Below are 23,616 nucleotides of genomic sequence, written 5' to 3'. Positions count from 1 at the left end.
GCATGGCTTGTGTTTTTTCATCAAATACGAACAACGAGCCCATGCACACTCTTTCTTAAATCTTCATCGTAACATTCTAGTGACCATCCTTCACTATCACAGAGTCAACCGAAACCCCCTCCCCCCCCTCCACCGCAGGAACAGACACTGAGCAAAAGGGCAAAGCCACAGCTTTAATTTCTTATTCTGTCCTGCTCACGCTCGTGTGTGCGCACTCTCTCGCTCGCTCTCTCTCTCTCTCTCTCGTTCATCTTGCTAGGATTTTAACTTTCAGTGCTAAATTTCAACATCTTGAAGTTACATGAAGGTTCCCACCAACTCTTTGGAAGGGTTATCTTAAAGTAAGATCTACTCTCCCTCTAAAGTCATATTAAAATGAAAACACAAAACAAAATATAGCCTGGCATCAACTATTAGACCAATATTCACTGAATAAATGAATGGAAAGAAAAACTGAGACAACATCTTTACTTGGAATATTTGGTTTATAAAGATGGGTCTAAGTTCTAAAAATGCATTAAGTCCATTAAGACTACACAATAATAAAATTCACACAAAGTTGGAAATCTATGTCACATATTTCACTCTGTTTATTAAAGGTCAACAAAGGTATTAAAGGTAGCATTCTTACCCAGCTCTGGGGAGTACAGGAATAACAACATCTTCCTACAAAGGGCCTTTTCCGGCTCATTAGGCTTTCTTTCCACTTCAAGGTTGCAGATCTGAAGACAGTCGGTCTGAAAACACACTCTCTCTAATAAATATTAAGGAAAAATAGTGTGTGAATGACAAGAAAATTATACTTGTCCACTTGATCTCTAAGCTATTTCAGATAGAAGAGAAACTTCTGACATATTTTCTTTTTGGTGGCATGTGTTTCTCAGAGTGATTTTTCATTCAAGGTGCTCCCTCTATGACCAACATTTGGAACATAAGCAAAAATTGAGCACCTAAGAATAGCAATAGCTGGCGACACTCAACGCAGCATTCAAAGGTTTAAAAACTAAGTTATAAAAGGTCAGATAGCCTTCTGACAGTAGCAGAAGGAATAAAGTCAGACTCCTGTAGCCCTATGCTAACAATTCACCTCACTCCCTCTTAAATCACACACTCCCACAAAAGAACTACAAAGGCCTTACTTAGAGAGTAAACAAGTTGTTACAATATAGCTTAAAATATTTTACTTTAAATGAAAAACAAGGTAAATTTATATAATATTCCTTTATCCTAACAAGAGAGTTTAAAGTCTGGAATTGAAATTATAGCCATACTATCCAATTAGGGTCAAACTCTGCTCTTCTGCTTTAAATAATTTTCTCTTAACTTTGAGTTCATCAGTTGCTCAAATCCCACTGATATCACATTCTCAAAAATAAACCAAAAAAACCACCCAAAACTCCAACATCATTTTTTATCTAAAGCAGATAGTGTTCAAGAAACATTTAAAACATGCCATGTTATATTGACATAGGGAAAACAATACAAAAAAAAAAAAGCATGCCCTTTGGATTGAGATTCATACTAAAATCTATTTTCAATTTTTTTTTTAATTAATTTATTTATTTATTTATTTTTGGCTGTGTTGTGTCTTCATTTCTGTGCGAGGGCTTTCTCTAGTTGCGGCAAGCGGGGACCACTCTTCATCGCGTTGCGCGGGCCTCTCACTATCGCGGCCTCCCTTGTTGCGGAGCACAGGCTCCAGATGCGCAGGCTCAGTAATTGTGGCTCACGGGCCTAGTTGCTCCGCGGCATGTGGGATCTTCCCAGACCAGGGCTCGAACCCGTGTCCCCTGCATTAGCAGGCAGATTCTCAACCGCTGCGCCACCAGGGAAGCCCCCTATTTTCAATTTTTGAAATAAAGTTTATTTCCATTACAAAATTCACACTTGTGAAATATAATTATGGAAAACAGATACGAAAAGAAAAAAAATCTCTTTATAATTACACCACCCAAAACAACTAATAGGTTTTTCTTCCTATGCAAAACTGTTTTGCTTTTTAACATAATCACTGTACTTAAATTTCCTACCCAATTTTCTCTTCCCAATAATACCATAAGAATTTTTAAATAGACTTCATAAACAAATCTTCTAACAGCTGGAGGTAGTTTCTGTAGCTATTAACCTCTATTTGAATTTATGTTGCTTCCAATGTTTCCACCTTCATACACGCTGAAATGAACATCTTTAGGCTGAACGCTTTTAACCTGTATCTTAAACTTACCCATTCCTCGCTTGCATGCTTACATCGACCAATACTGTATTCAGATGAATTTGGCAAATAAGAAACATCTATTGTGCCAAGGGTCAGTGCAGATTCATCCATGTCACAAAGCATTAACTCCCAAATCATGTGCTATAAAAAATGTATACCATATAAGTTAATGAGGGATCCAGAGAGCAAATATTAGAACTCAAAATTCTGATTTCTATATTATTTTGCCCCATGATAGGATTTCAAATGAACTATGGAGGACTTCCCCATGTTTAGTCAATGCGTAAAAAAGGACTCTGATGTGTATATATGAACCCAGGCAATCCTGATTTAAAAAACAACAACAACATTCGTATCTTTAGACTTCATGAGCAAAACAGCTATGAATTCACGAGGGTAAATAACAGCTGATTTCAGGTATGTGACAAATAATTATTTCATCTGTGTAATTGAATAGTTCCTGGAAGTATGAAGATACGCATTTATTAAATTAAATATAAGTTACATGTATGCACACAAGTAGATAATTTTGAAAAATTATGTGCTGGGAATTTTTAGTCATACACACTATGCAATGTAAAATGGGTAAAGGTAATGAGGGCACCTCTCAAGTTTCCCACTTAAACTGAATTAAGCTCTTAATTTTCTTGTGCTGCCTTAAATGAAATGATGTTTGCACTTTTAATACATCTACAAAGCTCTAAGACAAAAGTACACTGTTCTAAAATATCTGATTTATAAGTTTTCATATCTTTTCAATAAGCCTTTCCCTACCCTAAGAAAAAATGTTCACTAACAGTGAACTGCTAAAGAAAATAGATATTAACTTAAAATATAAGAATTTTCTAACATAATTCTCAAATTATTTTAGCTTTTGACTATTTCTCACCTGGCCTTAAATTCGTCCTTTAAAACCTTGAAAGGTCATGTCCAGGTTAACAGTGTTCCTTGGAGGGCAGATTCTGATTTCTTTACAATCCCCATGTGGGTTTACAGTGGTAACTGTTATACTCAGCATGACTATACACATTCTTAACAATTTTATGAGTAACAATCTACCATAATAGGCAAGGGGAGGGAATAGTAAAGCAATGCACCTGGCATGAAAGCTCTGCTGTATTATAAAATAAAACTCAGCTATCAGTTTCAGGTGCAGAATGTAGCTACAACCGGCGGAGCCGGCTGCTGCCTGGGAAAATGAAGACTCTTCTGGCCCCTGTGATGAGGGCAGGACGAGAGGGGGAAACAGTCCTGTGCCAATAGGAAGTCCACGCTTCACCCCTCCCTCCCCACCTTTGTCCAAGGTTGAAAAGTACACCCCCCCCCAAAAAAAGAGAATCCTGGAGGCGCCAGGCTGTGGGCTGAGGGGAGCCAACTGTGGGTTTTAAAAGCGACAGAGGCAGGAGGGCCAGCTCTGAAGCCAAACAGATCCGAGTTCGAATCCCCCCTGCTTACCATCTGTGTGACTTTGGACGAGTTGGTTAACTTCCATGCCTTGGTTTCCCCATCTGGAAAATGGGCATGATATGATAAATCTTACCTCCTGGGTTGCTGGGAGGACTGGATAATACCCCTAAGAGGCCTGGCACAGTATCTGACGCACAGTGAGTGCTCAGTTCAATCAGTGGTCATCTGTCAAGGGACTGTCCCCAGCACCAGCTGCTCCCAGAGCACGCTTGCTGCCTCAACGCCAAAGCCAATGACTCCACGTGCCCTTCGGGTGCGCGGGCGACTGAGCCCACAGGGACTTCCCTCGCGCCCACGGGAAGCCTGCCGCAGCCCGGTCTCCCGGGGAGAGAAAAAGCCCGACCCCCCACGCCGGCACAAGCCGGGCCCATCTCTCAGGGGGAACCCGGGAGCTCGAGGGAGAGGGCTGGGGGGAGCGGACCGCCCGGCAGCTTGCTGGAGTAGCGCCGGGCCCGGTGAGAGGGCGACCACGCACCTGTCCCGGCGCTCCCGGCGCGAGCAGCCTCCCGCAGCCCGCTCCCGCCCTGGCCGCTCGCACCCTCGGCTCCGCCGGCTTCACCTCTGCAGCTGCCCGCACTTCAAGCCTCCGCCGGCGCTGCTGCAACGTCGCGCCCTGATGACGCAACCGGCGCCCGGGGTGACGAGCGCAGCCGAGAGCCAGCCAGTTCCGGGAGGGCCGGGGCTGGGGCTAGGGGCCAGGGGCCAGCGGCCGGGGCTCCGGGCAGCTCGTGGCCTCGTGCACTAGGGACAGGTCCGAGAGTAGGAGGTGTGTCCGCAAGTGTGTCTGTGTGGCCAGGTACGGCGTGTGCTGCCTAAACGCGCGGTGATTCTGCCTGGGCGCTGAGTCACGTGAGTGTGGGTGCATGTGTCTGCGTTGTGTGAACGCTGTTCCTCTGGAAGTTTGTATCTCCGCCCGGCTCTCCTGGGAGCCTGCACGTGGGCCGTCTTTTTATGAGATTTGTAAGACTCTGCAGAATTTATTGGGCATGAGGGAGGTAGGCATTGGGAATGACCCTGTTGTGTAGTTTTCCAAACAGTGGCTGAGTGCCTTTTCCCTAAAGGAAGAATATAAGGAATTAAAAGAAAAATAAATAAGGCTTGGACGAGCCCGAGTCCAAATTTCTCTGCCTTTGGTCCTTGAAACAAATTAACAAGGGGCACAAAGAGTTTCTTTCACAGTATTTGTCGTGCCATTGACAAGGCCAGTGGTTATCAAGAGATTAGCAGTTTAGAAGGGAAAAGATAACCTTTTACGTGCACTTAAGCAACAAAAATTAACTACGAACTAGCAGACGGTACAAAGATCGTTAAGGCCTAATCCCTGCTCTCACACCTCTGCCACCAGTCATCTCCTCTGCACACATGAACCCCAACCCTCTCTTCCAAACAATCTCTGCCCATGTCCATCCATCAGAAACCATCCACAGCTCCCACAGTCCAAATGCCTGAGCGTGGCATCTAAGGCTTCCACAGAGAGGCCTCTGCTTTTCCCACTGTTCTCCATCAAGAGCCCCTGCTTCAGCCTCTCCCATTGTCCCTTGTGAAGCCCTGGGCCCTCATACTCCTAACTGTGCTCACACCTCTCTCAGCTAAATTTGACAAGTTCTGTGTTGAACTAGGACTCCAAGCTCTTTCCCTAATGTCTCCAGCCCTCCATAAACACACTGTCATTTAAGTCTTTACTAAATTTGTTACAGTATCGCTTCTGTTTTACATTTTGGGTTTTGGGCCACAAGGCACATGGGATCTTAGCTCCCCCACCAGGGATCCAACCCACACCCCCTGCATTGGAAGGCGAAGTCTTAACCACTGGACCGCCAGGGAAGTCCCAGTGCCTGTTTCTTAGGTAAAACTATGATACTTTGTTATAGTAAATACATAACAGTAAACACAGTATCTACTTGTTGAAGCTAAGGAACAAGAAGTAAAACAAGAGTTCTTTCTCTTGCACTTGCTACTTCTGTTTATAAATCCATCCCAAAACAATTCAAAACAGCAGGAATTGTTATTCATTTAAAAAAAGATTTTGAGCTTCTTGAAGTCAAGGACCCTGTCTTAATTCAACCCCCCCTCACACACCTTAGCTCCAAGCACACACCTAAGTATTTAAGGCCTATGATGACTAGAATAAGATGAATTCTCATCCCAAAATATCATGAAATTTGTGTACAGATTACTGACCCCTGACATTAAAAAAAAAAAAAGAAAGAAAAAAAGAAAAGGAGGGGAGAAAATAGAGTCACAGGATTTGAAGTCACTGTTAAAGAGAAGGAAATGAGAAATGAAGTAGAGCACCACAGGAATTAAAATGTAAGCCAGAGGGGAAAATTAGGTTCTTATATAAACTTCATTTGTACGCAACTCTTCTGCAACACCCATTGCACAAGAGTTTACAGTACTTGGAGGAGATGTGGATTGCAGTGCACAGATTACTAAATGAGAACTGTTTTGGAAGCAAGTGACACCCTTGGCAGTCTTTTATCAACAGAACCACAATAATTTATAGTAATCCAGATACAATCTAGTCAGCCAAGGTGGAGCAACAAGGACTGAAGGACTGAATTTACTCTCTTGCTAAGACGACAACAACAATAAAAAAATAAAGCAAAATATATAAAACAGGAAGCAGTGCAGGACAGTGGTCCATAAGGGAAAGGAAATGAATGAGGTTAAGCACTATGATTGCCTCAGCCTACTGCCTAGAAAGAGTTGCCAGGCTATAGTGCAGACAGGGGTAATCCAGGAAGAGCTAGGCAGACTTTCTGAGTTGAGGAGCTAGAACTGGGAGACCAGGAAGGCCAAAACAGCTGGAATTGGGAGTAGAGTACCAGAGAGGTGTGCCTGTTCCCACAAGGCAGAGTGAAAACATAACCAGTGAACATATGGGACCAGGAATAAGGCCTGATCCTGGCCCCCAGACCGGAAAATCCCATAACTCGCAACTCAAAAAGTCTTGCCTCAGTAGTGGGGTAAAATTAACCCTAGAGTAAAACTTCTCCAGTCCTACCTAACAAATCTTAAAAGGCAGCCCCCAAAGGATCAAACTTGACAAGAACAAAATATCCCAAAACAAAGTACAAGAATACTTAAAGGATATCAAAAATATCTAGCACCCAACAACGTAAAATTCACAATGTTACTCTTCCAATCAAAAATCATCAGGGATGCAAAAGGAAGCAGGAAAGAATGAACCACAATGAGGAGAAAAATTAATTAATTGAAAGAGTCCCAGAAATGACAGAGATGATAGAATTGGTAAATAAGGACACTAAAAAATACTTACAACTATATTCTGTAAGTCCAAGAAAGTAGAGGAAAGATTGAGTTAAGTAGAGATGTGAAAAACTTTAAAAAGACCCAAATCAAACATCTAGATATTATAAAACCATTGTCTGAGATTTTTAACACACACACATGCACACATCACTTGTACAGGACGAACAGCAAGTTAGACGTTACTGGGAAAAAAAAAAAAGATTAAAGAACCAGAAAATATTGCAATAGAAACTATCCAAAATGAAACACAAAGAGAAAAAAGTAAAGACTGAAAATAAAAACGAACAGAGTATCAGTGAGCTTAATATATATGCAATTGGCATCCCTGAAGAAAAGGAGAAATATAAGAAATACATATTTGAAAAAATAATGGCTGAAAACTTCCCATATTTGATTAAAACTATAAACTCAACAAATCCAAGAAGCTCAACAAACTCTAAGTAGAAACAAGAAGAAAACTATACCAAAGAAAATCTCAATTAAATTGCTTACAACCAGTGATAAAGTGAAAAATCTTAAAAACAGAGGAAAAAAGACACATTTCAGTGCAGAGGAACAAAGATAAGAATATCAGGAGACTTCTCATCAGAAATATGCAAATGAGAAGATAGTGAAGCAGCATCTTTAAAGTACTCAAAAAGAAAACTGTCAATTTAGGATTCTTTCCCCTAACATGTATTTCAAACACAAGACAAGATAAAGACATATCTGACACACAAAAGCTGAAAGAATTCACCGCTAGCAGACACTACAAAAAATGTTAAAAGAAACTCCTTCAGGTAGAAAGAAAATACAACCAGATGGAAATTTGAATCTACATAAAGGAATTAAGAGCTCAAGAAATCATAAATCTGTAGGTAAATAATTTTTTTCCCTTTTAAAACTCTTTTAAAAGATAATAGCTTAATGCAAAAATAAAAACAATATTTTGGAGGGGTTATAATATATGTAGAAATAAAATGTATGACAACAGCACAACATCCAGAAAGGGGGAAGTATCTGTTGTTGTAATATTCTTATACTAAGCGTAACGTGGTGTAATATACTTGAAGGTAAACTGTGATAAGTTAAAGATGTATACTCCAACTCTTAAAACAACTGCCATAAAAGTAAAACAAAGAGTTGTAGCTAAAACATCAATGAAGAAAATAAAGCAGAATCGTTAAAAAAAAAAAAGTCATTCGAATCCAAAAGAAGGCAGTAAATGAGGAGAAAGGAAAGAAAAATGGATTGATAAAGAAAAAACGCATAGCAAGATGGTAGATTTAAATTCATGCATATAAGTAATCACCCCAGTTAAAAGGCAAAGATTGTCAGACTGGAGAAAAAAGCAAGAACCAACTGTATGCCATCTATAAAAAGAAAAAAAAAATCACTTTAAATATAAAGAAAAATAAGTTAAACAATTGAAAAACAATGTACCATGCTAATGATAATCAGAAGAAATATGGGTGGTTATATTAATATCATACAAAGTAGATTTCAATACAAAGAATATTACCAGAAATAAAGAGGATCATTTCATAATGATAAAGGAGTCAATCCATCAAGGGGAAAAAACAATTCTAAATATTTATGCATCTAGTACAAAGCTTCCAAATATATGAATCAAAAACTGACAGACTTTCAAGGAGAAATAGAAAAATCCATGATTATAAACAGCAATTTCAGCACCTCTCTTTCCATAACTGAGCAAGTAGGCAGAAAATCAGTGAAGATATACAAGGCTTGTACAATACTATCGACCAACTTGGCCTAATTGACATTTATAGAACACTACACCCATAGATAGAATATCATTTTTTCAAGTGAATACGGAACGTGTCTTGGTAAAACTTGCCATAAAACAAGTCTCAATAGATTTATAAGGATTCAAATCACATAAAACTTACTCTGACCACAATGGAAATTAGAAATCATTAACTTAGAGGTATCTGGAAAATCCCCAAATATTTGGAAACTAACACGCTTCTAAAAAACAAAAACAAACAGACAAGAAAACACACCACCGTTTAAAGAATAAATAAATAAGAATGAAAATTAGAAGGTATTTTGAACTGAATGATGATGAAAACACCCCTTATAAAGGCTGGGACTCAACACCTTGCAATACCACCCTGAGATCAGTGATTTGAGTTGAGACCTGTCTTCTTTTCTAATACAAATATATTAGTGCTATAAACTTCTAAGTTTTGCTTCAGCTACATCCGTCAAATTGTGACATGTGCTTTTTTTTCTCTGCAAGAATATTATGAGGAACAGTGTCAACTGACTTGCCGAGATCCAATGATAAAATATCTATGACATGCCCTGATCTCAAATGCAACAATTACTCCATCAAAAACTTTTAAAGGATATAAAGTCTGGCCTGACTTACTCTTACTGAATCTATGCTGTTCTCATCATCTACTTTCCTCTAGATTTGTTTTCTTCATTCATTTATTTAATAAATATGTATAGAACACCTACTGCCTGCCAGGCAGCATAGGATAAGATAGCCTAGGAGACTTACACAACTGTTTGATAATTGTGTCCCGAAGGATTCAAAAATCAACATCAAGTTCAGTAGCCTGTGGCTTCTACAACTCAGTTGATTTGGGGCAGGCAATGAGACCTGTCTGTCCAATATCCATTCATTCTTTGCGGGTTCCTGGCTATTAGAAGCCTGATTTTATTCAGAGTGATCTCTTGCCCAACCCCGAGAAAAGAGTGAATCAAAGTATCTGAGTTAATTATGATAATCTTGTTCTCTAATATTCTAACTGTCCCTGCACCCAAGATGGTCTTATGACCCAGTTCTGGGCAATGACACCTAAGAGAAAATCAAACTTGAGGATTTCTGGAGAAGTGTTTCTTTCCTAGTAAAAGGGAACAGATACAGCTGGCACTGCTTCTTTTTCACTTTTTTTCCCCATTTGCTCTGTAATTTAATGTCCAAACCCCACATTACCAATCACACACCTCTGGATTTTAAGCCACTGAAATCCTTTTTCTGTTACTCACAGACAAGTTGCATTCCTGACTCATATTTAATTTTTAAGCACAGTTATTCCGGCTGCTAGAATAACTCAAACATATGGGAGAAAAAGAGCATTGAGAAATAGTCCCTGCCAGTATATCACACTGGGGGATGGCAATGGACGTGACCTTGGAGCTTGCCATTTAGAATGTACCTTAGGCCAGAAGAGAATGGAATCCCCTCTGACTCACTTTTACCACATGTGTGACAGAACAGGTACTTCAATTTGACTGAAAACTGCTTCATAGGAGATTAAGCCAAAAACTTCAAATAAGCCAAGCAGGAGGCAGTCTTGCTTCTGGGAGAGCTGGCTTGGCATCTTCTACTGCGTGGGCTGCATGACAAAGCTGATCCACCCACCCCAGGAAGCAAGGCCAGTGGGAACTAGGTAGGGTTCCAGGCTTTCAGCCACAAGCAGGGCCTCAGGGCAGGGCACCAGCTCTAGAGTTGGAAGCAGGGCACTGAATCAGTAACTGCTAGGGCTGGGTAATTAAGAAATTAGCTTCCAAGTCAATTTCTTTTGTTTACAACTGTTAGCTCATTCTTAAAAAGGAAAGTTATTTTTCCTTCTCCCCGGAGTGTAGCCAGGCTCTGTGGTTTAAGTCCTGAGGTTCTGTTGAAAGAGGCTAAGTCATTGCCATCAGCAGCCTTTTTGTTACTGAAAGACAAAAAAATGGGAAACTATTGACTGTCGTTGGTCACCAGAGGAGACAAAACCTGAACGGGCCTTCGCTTTCTCTGTGGAATCAAGCTGGTTTGTGTGACAGGGAGAGGTTGTCTGAGGGGGTAGAGGCCAGGAAGGCCCAGGTGCTGAGAAGGGGCTCAGGATGGAGGGCTCTGCTTATGGATCTGATTGGAGATGGCTCCAATGTAGGCCCTAGAGGTGGCAGATCTTCAGAAGGAGGGTGAAGGTGGAAGCACTATGGAGAGAAGAGAGAGTCTTGGGAGCCTCGGTGAAGGTCGCGGTGTCTGAGCATGTTGGGAAAACAGAGCTCCACGCACCGTGCAGGGTGTAGGCAGGGAACAGTGGTGAAGAGGGCCAGCCTGAACAGAGCCAGGGCCTCTGGCTCACAGCACATGTGCCAGGGAAACGGAGAGGAGGGGAGTCCCAACACTGATCACCATTGGACTTCTAGGGACCCTTGACACGAGCAGTTTGGAGACAGATTAATTCAACATCAATTCATTCATAACGCATTGACTGAGAGCCCGCTTTGTGCCAAGCATCTTTTTCAGGCACCGAGGATACACACTTGAGGCTGCCCTCATGGAATTAATAGTCTAACGGCCTACGGAATGTTGGGAGGGAGACAGTAGGGAGAGTAATAAGCAAGCAAACAAATAAAATCATGACAAGTTTTGGAAACTGCAATGAAGATCCAACAGCATCTGTCACAGGGAGTAACAGAGGTGACCAACATTAGATAAGGTGATGGGAAGGGCCTCTCTAAGGGAGGAGCAGCTACCTTGAGGCTGGGGTGTGAGAGGGATATGAAAGGAGACCAGGAAAGATCTTTCCAAAAAGAGGGAACTATACCTGCCAAAGCCCTGAAGGAGGACAGAGCTTGGCAGAGAGAAGTGAACAAAGGCCAGTGCGGGCTGAGGGAGTGAAGGGGATGTGGCAGAGGGAGGGGTTGGGAAGACAGAAAGGGCCAGATAGAGCAGGGCTTTTTAAGCCGTAGTAAGAAGTTTGAAAAATTAGAAATAAAATGGTGATGGGTCATAAATGTCGTGGTGGAATCCACATGCCCTTTACCTTATAAAGATTAGAAAAGAATGCATCAAAACAAACCCAGGTCTGTGGACCTGGACAGCCCAGAAGAAGAAATGGGCATTGATTCAGCAGTTATGATGTAGGCAGGGGCCTACCTGCTGCAAACTGGCCTCAGAGAACTTAGGCAAGAGGTAAGTACATTTTGTAAGCTACCACTTATTGGGCACTTACTATGTGCCAGGCACTGTTCTAGTACTTCATAGGCATTATCTCAAGCAATCCTTTGCATCAAGCATGGTGCTGTGTGAAAAATAGCCTGTGCCAGACAGCCGCTAGTGGACTGTAATACAGAATTCTACTTAGAAAGGTCTTAGAAGAACTGAAAGGACAAAAGGGGATAGTGAGGCAGCCTAGAGATTAGCAACAATGGAAGATCACTACCCTCCCTAGGGCTGGAGTGACAAAAGGTGCTAACAGAGCCACTAGGCAACAGCTGGGACCAAGGAGAGAGGGGCTGCCTAGGGGGAGCCGAAATCACAGAGCTGCCACCACTGGAGATGCCCCCTGAGAAAAAGGGGGATACCCTCCCTGGCTTTTACCTCTTTCTGGCCTCGCCTGCCAGCCCTCCTACTGGCTGAAGCAAACTGCAGGGGAATCTAAGGAATGAATTTGCAGGGGGTTACCTCACCCACCCACCCAGCCCCTCCCCAGACATAGAGTAGAGCAGAGAAGGATGGGGATTGAACCTGAGAGCAAACAGGCAAATAAGGTGCCCATCCTCCCAGCAGCCCCATGAGCTAGGAACTATTATTACCCTGATTTTCCATATGGGAAAACTGAGGCACAGGGAGAGGTTAGGTGAATTTGGTATGGGGAAGAACCCTGATTTGAATTCAGATCCACCTGATTCTAGAGCCGAAACATGGAACTGATAGCGTTACTCAGCCAGCATAGGTGACAGCCTGGGAGTTAGGACTGGGCCACCAGATCCCAGGTCTGAAAAGCTTATCTTTATGTTAAACCCCACTCCATGAAGGAGCTGAGGGTAGTGATACTAAGAGATGGTTGGCTTAAAAACTGAGCTGCTAGTTGGGACATCAGTGGACTAACCCTTAGTCCTTCCAGCAGAATGTCTGAGAGTTGTGACAGGACTTTGAAGCCCAACAACCTGGGTTCCAATCATGGTCTGCCATCTACCAGCTGTGTGACCCTGAGAAAGTTATTTAACCTCTCTGAGCCCCCAAATTCTCTCATTTTAAAAGTGGATTTGCTAATGTTCACTTACTGGGTTATTTTAAGGTAAAATGGAATAATGTATACAGATAATTAGCATATTGCCTGCCACATGGTGAGATTTACTAGATAGTAGCTATTATTATGATTGTTGTTAGTCTCCTCTTGCATAGACTCTGGAGACAAAAGAGAGGTCCTATTCCTCTGAGCTTGAATCCTAGTGAAGAATTTGTCCTAAAATCTTTGGAACTCATATCAACCATTAAGGTTACTTTGTTCTGGGAAGAATGTCTCTCTATCAGTCAGGATGGGCTAGATTATGATTCAGTAACAAATGTCTCAGAGTCTTGAGACAACAAAGTTTATTTGCCCATGCTACATGGACACTGCAGGTTATTACAGGGGCTCTGCTTATAAGGTCATTAAGGGAGGGTCCATCTTGACGCTTGCTTCCTTGACTGCTGAGGCTGGGACCAGAGATTATAGCGAACCATGCACTGGCTCTTAATCCACACATCACGTCTGTTCCCATTTCATTAGCTAAAGCATCATATAAAGCAAGAGAGTGAAGCAAGAGGTGGTGTAATCCCACCATGCGCCCAAAACAAGGTAACTAAACATTTATGAACAACCCTAATGATGAACAACCTCAGTGAACCTTCTGGTGGGGCTGGATAAAGCAAAGGCCCCAATCTGGAATGAAGGGATTCAGGAGCCTCTAACAGGCCAGACTACCCTATATGACATCACAAAAGTTTGTCCTTGTTGTGCCTAGAATTGCATCTCTGAAGACATTGTCTTTTAGGAAAAACTTTTCTTCCTAAATATTGCTTAAGACCACTTCTCTGAAAACCGCTGTTGGTTCTTGGAACATATGATCCAACATGGTTTGTGGAGCTGAGATGCTGACGGTAAACAAAGCATCTTGTCTTCTGGGAGAGGGATCCTAATGTAGGCTAGATTCTTCATGCCCAGACTTACCCGGGACCTTTCTTCCACTGTTGTATAACCTGATGTCAGATTATTGCGTACTGATGGCTTGTGGAGCAAGTTCAACCTCTGGGTGTAAGCCTCTCCTCAGCTCTCACAACCCCATGTCCTGCTGGATTTCTTTCTACCTACCTGAATGTTCTTTCTTGGCATCTTTTGCTGGTTCAAAGCCCTCCTTCACTCTCATTCCACACTCTGTCCTTAGCAGACCAGGAACCTAGGAGTCATTCTTAACTTCTTCCCACATCCAATCGAATGCTAACTTCTGGCAATTTTACCTTCTAGATAGCTTTAAACTCATCACCTTTTTATCTTCCTCTCTACTTGAACTGTCTTATTCCAGGCCACCACCATCTTCCCTGGGCGGCACAACAGCTTACTACCCGGACTCCTCATGTCTGCTTTCTACCCACCACCCTCCCAAACACCCCACATATCAGCCAGGATGAACATTTGAAAGTACAACACTGACGATGTCAAACACCCCCATTTCTCTGCCTGATCCCCACTCCAACCAATTAAAATCTTTTCAATTATTCCTTATAGTTTTTAGAAATGCCAGTGCCTGGCACATTCCACCCTTGTTAATCTCACCACCCTCATCTCCTCTCACTTTCCCTCTTTTTCTCCAACTTCAGTCACCCTTTCTTTCTTTCAACCCCCAAGAAAAATGGGCTCTACTCTTCCATTGCACAAACTGCTTTCTCTGCCAGCAGAGAGAACACAACCCTTTTTTCTCTCCAACTCATGCTTCATAACGTAGCTCAGATCTCACCTCCTCATGAAAAACTTTTTGACCCTCAGACTAAGGCAGGCCCCGTATCATATGCTTCTTCCCCAGGGGACTTATCACAATTATAATTGAATATTAATTAATTGTAGAATTAGCCATTTAAGATCTGCCTCTCCCTCTTGAATGTCCATCTTGATTTCTCCCATTCCTTTCCTTCGTATTCCTAGCACCTAACAGTACCTTGTACGATACAGATTCTTAAGATCTATTTGTCAAATGTCTAAATACAACATGATTAATTAACAATTAACAAAGGAGGGTATGAATGGCTATGACAATGGTCAAGAGTCCTGGACAAGGGTAGCTCTAGGAACAGAAGTATTCAAGGAGAGATATATGAACCTAGAGTTTTGGGTGCTCAGGACTCACGGGTCTTGGGGAAGGCATGTATCCAAGCTTGACAGGGAGATAGGAAGCAGATTTCCCATTCCACTCCCACCCCAACTTCCTGAGCCAGAGTAGAGGGAAGAACATAATACAAGGGAGAACAGGGGCCCAACTTTCCAGTGGTAACCAGCAACACAGCGGGAGGTGGTCCACAATGGATAAGAACGCCACAATTAAGAACAAGGCAAAGCACACTAGTGCCCAATACACTTGAAGGAAGGAATTTGAAAATACTTGAAAGGGAAAGCTAGACATGGCTGGAGACAGACTTATTTTTATTTTTCTTCCCTCAGAATCAGTCTTTGTCAAAAAAGAAAAAAATTTTCATGAAGGGGACAAGGAGAAACGGGGCTACTCTGCATTTATTCTTTTTCTAATGAGTTCAAAGTAAGCTAGAAACTTATTAAGTCTAATTGAAAGGAAGATCAATAGAAGTTCAGCTGAGGCTCATTTTTAGAATACTTTTAAATAAATTTACTTTCATTACTTTTGGGGACATAGAAGCTCTAAGATTTTCTTTTGGAAAATTATTCTCCTGGGTATTCTAAACATACTCCTTAAAACTGTCTCTGGCTTTTAACTTAACAGATTTCCCAAAAGAAAATTTTTCCAAAGTAAAGAGTGTTATCAACCCAGTTTCCAATTTCTAAATTGCCTGATATAAAGTGAAACCTGAATAAGCATGATGCAGCTGACTGCGGTTTTAACCAAATATTTTCTGATGGTCCTCATCATATTATTCCATAAAATATTTGAAATTTATTACAAGGATGACCTCCAACATGAAGGTAAGATATTAGAAAACAGGCTTTCCATAATTGAGGGTCACAGAGTGCAATCCTCTCTCCCAACCCCACTTTGTTATTCCGCTGTCTCGCAGGGGGATTAAGTCTGACCCTTCACTCAGTTAGGATGACTTACACCTCACCTGTTCCTGTTGCGTATCCAATTCTGCTTAGGAGATGGCAAAACATTTTCCCCTTTATCAAATTATTTTACAGTTACTTTTTCCAGAGGCTTTCTGTTCTGGTCCAGGGTTCCTACTTCACCTCTGTCTATAAATTTAACCCACATACATGAATTGTAGAATTCCTAGTAACCACTATAGGCTACGGATGGGATTACACAAACCTTAATATCCACAATGTTGGTTTTTCTATAGATTATTTATAAGTGATTTTCTTAGAGAATAGTCTGTCTAAATTTCTAGGCCACCTGCTCATTAACTGTTGATGATATTGGGTTGTCCAAAAAGTGCCTTCGGTTTTTAAGTAAAAATAAAAGACACATTTTTCATTTTCACCAAGAACTTTATTGAACAACATATTCACCCTTTTGTTCCACTACCTTCTGCCACTTTTCAGGCAACTTCATAATTCCATCTTCCCAAAACTTTTTATCTTTTTTGAGCAAAGAACTGTTCCAGGTACCTTTTACAGTCTTCCAGGGAATTGAATTTTTTTCCATTAAGAGAATTTGGTAAAGACTGAAATAAATGGAAATCCAAAGGTACAATGTCTGGTGAATACGGCGATGAATCAGAACTTCCCAGGCAAGGTGTAACAGCTTTTGCCTGGTCATCAAAGAAACATGCGGTCTTGCATTATCCTGATGGAAGATCATGCGTTTTCTGTTGACTAATTCTGGATGCTTTTCGTCGAGTGCCACTTTCAGTTGGTCTAATTGGGAGTGGTACTTGTTGGAATTAATCGTTTGGTTTTCCGGAAGGAGCTCATAAGAGGACTCCCTTCCAATCCCACCATATACACAACATCACCATCTTTGGATGAAGACCAGTCTTTGTTGTGGTTGGTGGTGGTTCATTTCGCTTGCCCCACAATCTCTTCCGTTCCACATTATTGTACAGTATTCACTTTTCATCGCCTGTCACAATTTGTTTTTTTGTTTGTTTGTTTGTTTTAACATCTTTATTGGAGTATAATTGCTTTACAATGGTGTGTTAGTTTCTGCTTTCTAACAAAGTGAATCAGCTGTAACACACGGAAAGGTCAGGGAATGGACAACAATGTATTTGGAGATACTTGAGCTGAGACCTCAGCCATCTCATCCTTGGATTTTGTTATTTTTAATGCTTTACAGAGAAGCATATATTTTTGATTAACAGTGCAGCAATATCTATAATGACTGAGAGGATCTGCCAAAAGAATAAAGCCTCCTACCCACCCCCACCAAAAAGAAAACTCTTAAAACAAATTGTGTGGATGGACCTAGAGTCTGTCATACAGAGTGAAGTAAGTCAGAAAGAGAAAAATGAATAACGTATGCTAACACATATATATGGAATCTAAAAAACAACAAACAAAAAAATGGTTCTGAAGAACCTAGGGGCAGGACAGAAATAAAGACGCAGATGTAGAGAATGGACTTGAGGACACAGGGAGGGGGAAGGGTAAGCTGGGACGAAGTGAGAGAGTGGCGTGGACATACATACACTACCAAATGTAGAATAGATAGCTAGTGGGAAGCAGCCGCATAGCACAGGGAGATCAGCTCTGTGCTTTGTGAACACCTAGAGGGGTGGGAGAGGGAGGGTGGGAGGGAGGCGCAAGAGGGAGGAGATATGGGCATATATGTATATGTATAACTGATTCACTTTGTTATAAAGCAGAAAGTAACACACCATTGTAAAGCAATTATACTCCAATAAAGATGTTAAAAAAAATAATAGTTACAATAATAAAATTATCTACTTGGTCAATAACCTCACTTTATAAACCAGGGTGACTCTTAGCCAAATTCAAATTAAGCAGAGTAGTCAGCTGACTCTCCTCTGCATGTGACATGCAATCTGTTCTTATTCACAAAACCAAACGTGGCACAAATAGGAATCCTTTATTAATCAGGCATGTGCTTCACGATTTTACAACATGGCTGCCATTCAGACACATCCAAAATGATAATTATTCTGAGCCATTAATTACAGCTGGACGAACTATATTATGCAGAACTGTGAAGGGTCTTGGAATGTTGAGTATAAAACTCAATCTATGGTTTTAATCTGTGTGTGCCCCATTTTCCTCATCTGCAAAACAAGTCTAATAATAGTACATACTTTATAGGGTTAATGTGAGGATTAAGAGTTAAAATATATAAGGCTCTAGGACAGTGCCTGGTGCATAGTGGGAACTATATAATGTTTGCAGTCATGATAAGAATCCCCAGGAGAATGTGTAGTCCTCTAAAAGGAAGGCTGCATTTGACCCAACAACCATCAATCCCCTTTGCTTTCACAGGTCATAAGTGATAAATGTGGTCTTTGAGAATCACAGGCTTGCCCAGCTCCAACTCAACAAATGTTCCTTTTCCAGTTAGAAAATTTCTAGAATTTTCCTTTGATAACCATGTTATAGATTGAGTCAGTAAAGTCTTTAAAGCAGTAGTTCCTAACTTTTTGGAATCAGGGAACACTTTGAGAGTGTAATGAAACTCTAGACTTCCTCCTGATTAAAAAAAAAATGTACATGTAAAAGTTTGCATTCCATTTCAGGGGGCTCATAACCGCCCCCCCCCCATGATCATTCATGGACCCCAGATTAAGAATCAGTGTTTGAAAGCATGGCTTGGAAGAGAGCCACCTTTGGATCTTGTTCTTTTGAGAATGTCTGAAACAAAATGAGACAGAAACACATACTTGCACATTGTAAAGGAAGTATTAATTACTGTTAGCCAAGGGGGTTGATAAATAAGGGGTTCTGGTGAGGATAAAGGTGATGAAAGAGGAGGAGAATGAAGAGGAGAACACGAGGGGGAGGAGGAGTCACCCCAAATGGATCAAAGTTGATAAACTAAATGTACACTTTTACCTTTAAGTGAGTGAAGTATGCACACTGCTTGGAACTGGAACTTACCGTATGGCTATAATTATTCACAACTCTGGAGGCAGTTTATCTGATTGTATCAAAGCTTTCTTTTAAACCTCAGACAGGTAAAATATTATCACTGGGGCTCTTCACCCCCTGTTCAATGACTGAGATACAAAAGAAATGCTAATTATGGGAATTGAGCTGTGAATTTTGAGTGACCCTAGGGACAAAATGATTATCTGGTTGTCTTAAGTTGCGGGAAATTTATTAGGGGGTTTTAAGATTACATTAACTGATTTTTACCTTAAGTGCTCCACCTGGAGAAGCATTAAAGTCTCCCGATAAAGAATGATTTCAAAGAGGTAATGGCATTGGCCAGAAGACTTTTTTTTTTTGGTGAGCCAGGGGTACTGTAAGGAGAAAGCCCAAGTGAGGCGGAGGTGTCCTGCTGGGGCCATGTGATGGGCTTGGCACTTTGACTAGGGCTCACTAGAGCCCCTACTCATCTCCTATTTCCGACAGTGATGAATGCCAGAGACCAAAGAGGAAGAATAATATATTTACAACAAAGGTCATAGAATGAGGCCAAGGACCCAGTTACATTTCTGCCCCATTATGATCTTAGATTGCATCCCTGCCTCTAAAAGTCAAACATCTTCTCAGGATCTGTGAGCGGTGACATGCTCTTACCCGTGCTGACCTCTGTTCCCTTGTCTTCTACCGTCTCCCCCACCCCAAAACCTCCACTCTGCCCCAGTCCCCAAGGCCATCTCCTTGTTCTTGGACCATCCCAAGCTCACCCCTGGCTCAGGGCTTCTGTACTTATTGTCCTCTCTGCCAGGAACATTCCTTCTCTAGATATTTGCATGGCTGACTCATTCTCATGTTTCAGTCTGAGCTCAGTTAGCAAATTTCTGTCCCCTGCTTTGGCACTTTCCTTCATACTGTCCTATTTTATTTATAGCACTTATCACTGTCTGAAAGTAATCTCTTGATTTATTTTCTTCCTATTGTCAGTCTTCCCCATTAGACTGTGAGCTCCATGAGAGCGGGGATCGTCTATGTCTTGATCACTGCTGCAGCCCCCCAGGCTTAGCAGAGGGAAAGCAGTAGAAATACATTTGGTGGGTAAAGGAATGAATGATCATCATAATAGCTACATGTATTGAGCTTTTCCTCTGTACCAGGCACAGGGCTGCAAATACTCTCTCACTGAATTCTCACAGCAACCCTCCAAGGTAGGTATTTCTTATCCCCACGGTACAGATTAGGTTTCAGAGAGTTTATGTGGCTTTTCCAATGTCAAAGCAAGCAAGTAACCAAGACCTGATTTGAACCGAGGTATGCTTAACTCCCACATTACACTCTAAATCAGGAGTCAGCACGCTTTTTTCCATAAAGGGCCAGATAGTAAATATTTAAGGCTTTATGAGCCACGTGGTCTCCGTTGCAACTCCTCAACTCCGTTGCAGAAAGCAACCACGACAATACACGTACAAAGGGGCGTGGCAGTGTGCCCGTACAACTCTATTTATTTACAAGCAGTGGGCAGGATTTGGCCCAGGGGCCATAATTTGCAGATCCCTCCTTTAAATCATCATTCTATCTGTGCTTTGCTAGAAGGGGGTTAAACAAAACAGGAGGAGGGGAGTAAAAGAAAAGCATTAAAATGCACGCCCTTCCAATAAGAAAGACAGCAGGTGGATAAACTAAGTTTAAAAAGGCAAAATAGGCGATGGAGTTCTGGTAAGAGTTATGACTCTACTTCTTCAACTTCTCAACTAACATAACCATCACTGAGACCACAGGAGAGTTTGATGCAAATACGGTATTCTGTTTGAACCAAGTTTCCATTCATATTGTAATTAGCCATGATTTCACCTGCTAACACCCTAACAGACCACACATACCCTCCATCCCAAGCAGGCCCAAGATAGGCAAGATTGAAGGATAAAGTATCCCGAGACACTGTGACTATTAAAACTCTTCCTCTCTCAACCACTGAGCCTGAAAACTTCAGTCTTTTCTTCTCAAGCAAAGGTATGAGTTTGTTGGCAAGAGGTGAAAGACAAGGTATGAATCACAGGTCAGAGCCAGCCCAGAGAAATCTCCCGCAGCCTCATTGAGAAGGTGAACATATTGGTGCCCAGGTGTTTAATCAGAGTGGCTCTCGAGACTTAATATCAGCATTAACGCGAAAGGTCAACTCACCAGTCCCTTGAGCCTGGGCTGCAGGGTAAGGGCTGAACTTTGGGAAGATGGGAGGTAGGGACAAAGGTGGTTTCTACAGCGCTTGGCTATGCTGGAGTCTTGGGGGCAAGGCCTCCTCTCTGCCCTGTTTTTCTCTCAGGCAGCCCTAGGGCATTAGAAACACTGTAGACAAAATACTCATTTCTCTCTTACCCTGAAGAAAGTGTCCCTCTGGAAACAGCACGTGGCTCTTAAACCAAGAGGTGCATTTTCCTCAATCTGTATGCAATTTTCTAAACATGGGCTTTAAATGTTTGAATAGTGACAAAGAATCAAACCGTACAAACCGTAGTCAGGCTCCTGAAGCTTTTCCGAGGCCCATGTCTGTGCTTTCTTGTAAAATCCAGTTTTTGTAAGAACGCTGCTAAGTCAGTTTCACCAGAGTCCCCATCTTTGATATCTGATTGGGTTCCTTATCCTCTGTCATCCCCCAGGTGATATCTGACACCCGAGACTTCAGCAAAGAATCCTGTTGGGTCAGTTTACCCAGAATCCCCCTCACCCATGATGTTTCTTCTTGGTAATTTTCCACCCACTGACCCCCAACCTGCCCCTTAGCTATAAATCCTCACTTGCCCAGGCTGTACTTGGAGTTGAGCCCAATCTCTCACCCCCACTATAAAATCCCATTGCAGTGGTCCCAAGTAAAGCCTGCCTTGCCATCTTTAACAAGTGTTGTTATTTTTTTTCCCTCTAACACAGGAAGGCAGCCCCAGCATGGTAGAACCAGCATCTAGAGATGCAACATCTGACCCAGCTCTGCATTAACCAGCAATGATGTCCTGGGTACCCCTCGCCACTCGCTTCCTTTTTCTGAGCCTATTTTCTTATCAGTAACACAATGAGTCAATTTCATACCTTTTCATCCACCCAGACGTCCATCTTTTTGTTGTCTGTTTCACATCTACTATATTTATTGTTGTTAATAGCCACGATTTCAGATCGTTTATATTATTAATAAAAATTGATTTCTATTGAACACTTAGTATTTTACCAGAATTGTGCCATGTGCTTTCCATGTGTTCTAATATTTAATTCCTCATGAGGAGGAACCCTTGTGATTGCAGACTCACAGATATGACAGCTGAAGTTCAGGAAGGTGACATAAATTTCCCAAGGTCAATCAGAGAGTAAGTGGCAAAGCTGGGATTTGAGCCTGAACCTTTCTTTCTCTTTTTTTTTTCCTGAGAACTACACTGCCTTCATGAGCCCTGTAGCCCCTGGTCAGAGTCTGACCAGAGAGAAAAATGCAGATTCAAACTCCCTTGCCTTAACTATTTTTTTAAATTAATTAATTAATTAATTAACTTTATTTTTGGCTGTGTTGGGTCTTCATTGCTGCATGCGGGCTTTCTCTAGTTGCGGTCAGCAGGGGCTACTCGTCGTTGTGGTGCGCAGGCTTCTCATTGCGGTGGTTTCTCTTGTTGCGGACCACAGGCTCTAGGCACGCGGGCTTCAGTAGTTGTGGCATGCGGGCTTCAGTAGTTGTGGCTCGCGGGCTTAGTTGCTCCGCGGCATGTGGGATCTCCCCCAACCAGGGCTCGAATCTGTGTCCCCTGCATTGGCAGGCGGATTCTTAACCACTGCGCCACCAGGGAAGTCCCTACCCTAACTTTTTATTACTGTACCATGATGGCTTTTGCTGGGTCAGGCTACAAAATACCAAGATGTTTTGCCTGGAGGAGATAGTGTAGGACCTGCCATGGATGTTCAACGCATGGTCTTTGCCCTTGAGACACTTAGAACCCAGGAGAGATGATAAAACACACAGCCCAGTCCATGCCCCAGGAGGAGTAGTGCTGATAACCCACAAAGTGGGAGCTCCCTCATCCTCAATTCCTTCTTGTCAGTTTTGTGCTCAAGCCAACATGAAACAGTGGCATCTGCAAATCTCTGGTTATTGGAGAATCTTTTTCTTTGCTAGGGAGAGGCAGTCCCTTTAAGGATGGACCAAGTCAACAATCTGGTGGTACAAGAGATCTGGGGCTCCCCTCAAAACAAACAGTTGAAGATTTATTTTTGAGATGACATATCAGTGTTGGCTTGACAAGGAGGAGTTTGTGGGCACATGGTGGGATAAGGATAGATTCCCAGAAACAGCAGAGCAAGGCTGGCAAAGTAACTGGTTTGTGCAGATCTGATTCTCTCAGGGTTGGGGGAGAGAAAAGGGGAATGAGTTTAATTACTGAGTGTCTACTACGATCTATGTGCTTTTATATACACTGAGCATTAGGTCCTCACAACAATGTATAACGTTGCTGTTTTACAGATGACGCTAGCAAGAATCCAAACAGGAATTCTAGTTCTTCTTTTCACACTTTACCTCAATGCCTGTGTAGATACCGTCCTACTCTAATTCAGCTTTTCATGAAGTAGATGGCACTTTCTCAATAGAATATCTGTAAAAAATATTTAGGCTGTAAAACCTAATACAGTGCACAACACATA

General features: G+C 41.9%; 1 protein-coding gene across 11 annotated transcripts in view; it reads right to left on the bottom strand.

Annotated features, from left to right (window-relative positions):
- Nucleotides 1-23,616, bottom strand: part of GPAM (glycerol-3-phosphate acyltransferase, mitochondrial) — a 68,627-nt gene that overhangs the window by 37,948 nt on the left and 7,063 nt on the right. For 2 of the 11 annotated variants that reach the window (XM_036827747.1, XM_036827740.1), the window contains 2 exons: nucleotides 2,225-2,356; nucleotides 632-754 (listed from right to left, as the gene is read on the bottom strand). In XM_036827747.1, coding sequence (XP_036683642.1) covers nucleotides 632-754; nucleotides 2,225-2,353 — 252 coding nt within the window. In that variant the 5' untranslated portion in view covers nucleotides 2,354-2,356. The other 9 variants (XM_036827746.1, XM_036827738.1, XM_036827737.1 and 6 more) reach the window with 9 other exon arrangements.

Source organism: Balaenoptera musculus, chromosome 16, assembly GCF_009873245.2.
Source record: "Balaenoptera musculus isolate JJ_BM4_2016_0621 chromosome 16, mBalMus1.pri.v3, whole genome shotgun sequence".
NCBI classification, from domain to species: Eukaryota; Metazoa; Chordata; class Mammalia; order Artiodactyla; family Balaenopteridae; genus Balaenoptera; species Balaenoptera musculus.
This window is presented reverse-complemented; position numbering and strand designations above follow the sequence as displayed.